Source organism: Eurypyga helias, unplaced genomic scaffold, assembly GCF_000690775.1.
Source record: "Eurypyga helias isolate BGI_N326 unplaced genomic scaffold, ASM69077v1 scaffold25849, whole genome shotgun sequence".
Classification (NCBI taxonomy): Eukaryota; Metazoa; Chordata; class Aves; order Eurypygiformes; family Eurypygidae; genus Eurypyga; species Eurypyga helias.
In genome coordinates this window covers 6,559-12,070 of record NW_010270510.1, presented here as the reverse complement: position 1 = coordinate 12,070, position 5,512 = coordinate 6,559, and the positions used below count along the sequence as shown (strand labels likewise).

At 44.6% G+C, this 5,512-nt stretch overlaps 1 protein-coding gene across 1 annotated transcript in view; it reads left to right on the top strand.

Moving 5' to 3' along the window:
• Window positions 1–5,512, top strand: part of PDPK1 (3-phosphoinositide dependent protein kinase 1) — a 14,635-nt gene that overhangs the window by 7,065 nt on the left and 2,058 nt on the right. The window contains exons 5-11 of the mRNA XM_010158479.1: window positions 1–74; window positions 787–862; window positions 1,738–1,806; window positions 2,278–2,374; window positions 3,550–3,723; window positions 4,107–4,324; window positions 4,956–5,013. Of these exons, the coding sequence (XP_010156781.1) occupies window positions 1–74; window positions 787–862; window positions 1,738–1,806; window positions 2,278–2,374; window positions 3,550–3,723; window positions 4,107–4,324; window positions 4,956–5,013 (766 nt within the window). The remainder of the gene's footprint in view (window positions 75–786; window positions 863–1,737; window positions 1,807–2,277; window positions 2,375–3,549; window positions 3,724–4,106; window positions 4,325–4,955; window positions 5,014–5,512) is intronic.

Here is a 5,512-nt window from a genome sequence, read left to right as displayed (position 1 = left end):
GCTGAATGAAGATATGCACATTCAAATAACAGACTTCGGAACAGCAAAGGTATTATCTGCAGATAGCAGACAAGGTACGCACTGAGCGACGCGGATAGCTCTAGCAAGTGGTCCTTTGAAAATGTACGTGTGTTGTTTACCAAACTGTTACCTCTTACGGCACGAAATCACCGGGCTATCTCAAAATAGGTTTGCCTGCCACGGCTTGGCCTGTGTCAGGGAGGTCATCCTTGGTGTCGTGGTGTAGCCAGCTGGATCCCCAAATGTAGAGGGAAGGGAAGTTAAAGTACTTCAGATTACTTTACATCTGCCAGATGAGAATATGAACAAACAGTACGGTGGCTCGGCTGAATCGACACGTTTTTAATCTGCTTATGTGTTTAAACCCAGTGGCTGTCGGGGCTGCTCAGACGCAGAGGTTGGCACTTGCCTTGTGTCAGTAGTCACTTAGCGTTAACCTGTGAATCGGGGCGGCTGCAGACTGTGCCTGGAAAAGCACCAGGCTGACCCAATTCTTCACTTGCATGTAGTAAGGTTGTGTTGCTGGAATTTCTGCCCAAAGGCCTGGCAGCTGGAAACTGCCAGATCTCGCTGGGTGAACTGATTGTTTCTTCCAAGCAGGAGTTATGGAGGGGTAGGGAAGTGGAATTCCTGGGGGCTCTTCGTAGCGTTACACGACTCGCAAGAGATGGTCTCTGGGGTTTATAGTGGGTTTGTAGAGGGGAATGAGGAGGTTGGCTTCTCCATTGGTATGTTTTTACTTATTTCTTCCCACTCTCTCACCAGCTCGGGCAAACTCGTTTGTCGGGACAGCACAGTATGTTTCTCCAGAACTGCTGACGGAGAAATCTGCCTGTAAAAGGTGAGGACACTTGTATTTCAGAACCTCAGTGGAAGAGGGGGAGGGCACCAGTCAAGCAAATAAGCTTAGTGTTGCCAGGGAACAAGGTGCTTAAGTATAGAGGGTTTTTTAAGCATTCAAAATACTTTCTTAACAGTATTGCTTCTTGTCTGCCTGCTGGTTCCCTCAGCTCATCTGCCTTGGTGTTCTGCAGCCAGCATTAGTGTTACCAGGAGAAGGGGCTTTGCAATGTGGTTATCTCCTTTGAGAGGTTACACAGTGCCTCGTGGGCACAGAAAACTTCATTTGGGTGGTTGCAAGTTGTTAGTAATTCAGTCTTCCATGAGGATTTCTGTACTTTAGTCAAATCTGTGTATAGTTTCCATCAAGGTCAAATAAGCTAAAAACGCTCTTTCAGGTTAACACACTAAAACTTAAGACTTTCCTTCGCCCATGTACCTGATGACCTGCCTTTAGTTTGCATCGGGAAAAGCTTTAAGTGACAATCTGCGTAAAGTATTTAGAGGAAAATTTTAATTCTGAAGGAGCACGTACTGCGTCATGTTGGGTGCATCCATGGGTTGTGGTAGGGAATAAGTGTTCTTTTCAGTCTCACCACTTGCCTGTCGGTTGCTCTAAGAATTCAGCGTTCTGGCGCATGTGCTTGTAGCCAGCTGTAGTGGAATGGTCACTATACGCTTTTTCCCCCGGCGGTTGAGTTGCTAGCCTACTCTTCTGTCAAGGAACGAAGGGAAAACTGTGTGGAAATGTACTAGGCAGGAGTGTCAGTCGGGGTGTGTGCGACATGCCGGCTAGCAGGAGCTTAAGAACGCATTGTAAATTACGGTCTGAAGACTTCTTGTGGGAATACTACATCTTTTTCCCTTCTTTTGAAGCTCTGACCTCTGGGCTCTGGGATGTATAATATATCAGCTCGTAGCCGGATTGCCTCCGTTTAGAGCCGGGTAAGAGATTTAAGCTGATTCTTTGTGAGTTGTGAATAGAATGATTTGGTTTTTTTCCTTGAGCTTACTACCAGTTCTGGAGTACAGCGTTTCATGGTGCACTGTTGGTGTTAGTGGCATGCCTGCTGTTACTGGTCTTTTCTGATGTCGTAAAGATGCTCAGACAGCTTAAACTAGAGTTTGAGGGAGCTTCCCTTAGGATTTCACATGTAACTTGTACCATAAAGGTAACTGTGCCTACCTGGAGAGGGTACGAGGCACCTCTGTATTGAGCCATTTGAACGCTTCTTGCCATTAGTCAGGTGCTGACAGGATCCTAGATCCTTGGAAGCCTGTGCCCCGTTCCCCTAGAAAGATTTATGGGAACGTGACTTGTAGACCTCCCCCTCAATATTTGTCCAGGTTATGCTCTGCTAAGTTGAAAGAACCATGGAGAACTAGTAACAAGAGCTAATGTTTTTTCTTTTGCAGAAATGAGTATCTTATATTCCAGAAGATAATAAAGTTGGAATATGACTTTCCAGAAAAATTTTTTCCCAAGGCAAAAGACCTTGTTGAAAAGCTATTGGTAAGTAGTTGCTGCTGCTAAAGGATTGGGTGACATTGGGAACGTTCAGCTCATGTAGCTCTTCTCCTGAAGTGTCTGTGCACGCTGTTGCGAACCTCACAGCAAGAACAGCCATGGGCATTACTATCGGTGTAGGGGAGTGTCTTGAAAACCAACATCCATTATTAAACAGCACTTGGATTATTAAGTCTTAAAATCTCGGTTCTAAAGCCCAGGCAAGGGCTGTGTCTCAGTGCAATGGAAGCAAATGGTGCGCGTTGCACACAGAAGTTAAGATACAAATACTTGGGTTTACATGGAACTCAGATTAATCTTGTTGGGTTGTACAATGAATTCTTTAGTTGAAAAGAGTGTTCTCTATGTCACGGGGAGGTATATTAATTACCATGTAAATCAACTTACCTCGCGTTTTAGCATGCATTTACCTTGCACTTAGTGCATGTCTCAGTATCAGCTGAAGAATTACTGTGCGTGTGAATGTTTGAAATAGTCCTGTCTCATCAGTGGGATACCACCCTGACACTAAACTGAATATGCAGGGAACATCCTGGGTGGTATAAGGTTTTGGAAGTTCAATATCCTAGCATGTTCACATGGGGTGAGGGGGAAACTCTGTCTCCTCAGTTTGTGGCTGCTGAGTGCAACCACTGCAGAGGGCCTGGCAGCACGTTCCTGTGGCCAGGCCAGCTCAGTGGCCAAGCTAGCACCTGCTGAGTGGTAAGGTCCAGGTTGCATCAGTATCCTGAGAACTGTGTGGTTTTAGGGTGCTTGAGAGGTTGATACTTGACACCAACTGTGCCTTCGACAGCTTCTTGCATCGCTAGAATGTGATGCTGGGCTATCCTTCCATGAGCTGTGCTCCGTCAGACCTTCTCTGGGTGATTGCTGGGTTCTGTTTCTGTCTTTATGAAGAAACAAAGCCAAGAAACTGTTGGACCCAAAGAAATGCTCCTGTCTCTGCTTCCGTGCGCTGGTCTAATACAAAACGTTGCTGACCAGACACACTGACAAGTAACATCTTGAATTCTGCGTGCTCTCCCTATATACCAGATGTGTATGCTTGGGGCACTGAAAGCAACTGGGTTTAGGTTTCTGTGTGTTGCTGTGTGAATGTGAGCGGTGCTCGCCCCTGCCTCGTCATTCTATGCATGTTAACTTACTTGTTACTTACTCAGGTTCTAGATGCTACCAACAGATTAGGCTGTGAAGAAATGGGAGGATATGGACCTCTTAAGGCTCACCCCTTCTTCGAATCCATTGTGTGGGAGAACCTACATCTTCAGACACCTCCAAAACTTACAGCGTATTTACCTGCTATGTCAGAGGATGATGAAGACTGTTATGGAAATGTATGTTTGTCTTGCTGTGTTCAGCTCTGATGCTGCCTGGGACTTTGATTACAGCATAACTACTGCATAGGGAATGTTCTTACTGAAGCTAGTGATTATGTTTTAATGAAGACTCAATTATTAAGAATCTAATATGAAATTGCTGGTTAAAGTTTGAACTAGTCAGCATTTTTCTGTAGTGTTTAGCAAAAATGCTGGTTGGTTTGCTTTTACCAAGCATACTTTTTTGGCTAAGTGCCTGTTTATCTATAGAGAGTCAGCTGTCTTTTTGCTCAAAAGCATCATAAAAAAAAGCATGCTTAAATTTAAAGCCACAGTTTAGTACAAAATAAGCTCTTTCTAATCAAAGAAATTTCTTTGCTTCATTTTTTTTCTCCCTTCAGTATGATAATCTCTTGAGTCAGTTTGGCTGCATGCAAGTTTCTGGTTCTGCCTCTTCCCATTCACTGTCTGCCCCAGAGACAAGTACAGCCCAGACGTCAGGAGGAAATATTGAACAGTACATTCATGACCTTGACAACAATTCCTTTGAGCTGGATTTACAGTTTTCTGAAGACGAAAAGAGGTTACTTCTGGCAAAACAAGCCGGTGGAAATCCTTGGTAAGCTCTTGGAATACAGCTCATCTGTTGCTGCACAGCAGTAAGGAATCCAGAGAAATAACTTCTTCTGATTCAAAGTGATATTTGTCAGTCTTTAGCTTTAAGCAGACAATTGGCAACTGTATTTTTCTTGACTTCTGTTTTTAAACTAATAGCAGTGAAAACCTAATGCTGTGCTTTTAAGGTTTACAAGGTGTAGAAGATGCTGTGGAGTATGCTTAGCAGGTAGACAGAAGTGGTGCTACACCAGGGCTGAGAAGCTTTCCCTCTACAGACTCCTAGAACTAGGCAAGGTCCTTCTTTCCTAAGGTTTGCCATAGTTGGTTTTTATTGAATGATAATATCCTGTTGATATCTAACCAAAATACCTCTAGACTCTGTATGTGTTAGCTCTTCACTCCTGAGAGCAGTTTCTCATGTGTTATTTCCACACACACTCCCCTCCCTGTCGCATTTAAGAAAAACTCTTCGGTGTGGAGTGAGGAAAAGTCCAAACCTCATCCAGTCGAGTTGCTCAGAACTTTGGTGCAAAAGGAGGCATTAGGGAGAGACATGGAAAACTGCTTGATAATAATAGTCTGTTTCTGTGGAAGAATGATTTCTGGAGTGATTATTTTTTTTCTTTTTTTAGGCATCAGTTTGTAGAAAATAACTTAATCCTAAAAATGGGTCCAGTGGACAAAAGAAAGGTAAGGGCTTTTCTTAATTCCCTAGAATAAGATGCGGCTGTCAGATTTCTGTACCGTTGCAGCACAGTTAGGCATGCTGGCTTAGAGCTTTCTTGTTGAACTTAGAATTATAGAATATTTTAGGTTGGAAAAGACCTTTATGAATATCAAGACTAACCCTTAACCTGACGCTGATAAAGCCACCACTAAACCAAGTCTCTTAAGCAGTTCATCCCCACGGCTCATAAACCCTTCCCGGGATGGTGACTCCCCCTGTCCCTGGGCAGCCTGTTCCAATCCTGACAGCCCTTTCCAGGAAGGAATTTCCCTGATACCCCATCTAAACCTCGCCTGGCACAACTTGAGGCCGTTTCCTCCTGTCCCATCACTTGTCCCTTGGGCGAAGGGACCGACCCCCTCTCTACCCGCCTTTTAGGGAGCTGTAGGGAGCGATAAGGTCTCCCCTGAGCCTCCTCTTCTCCAGGCTGAACCCCCCCAGCTCCCTCAGCCACTCCCCATG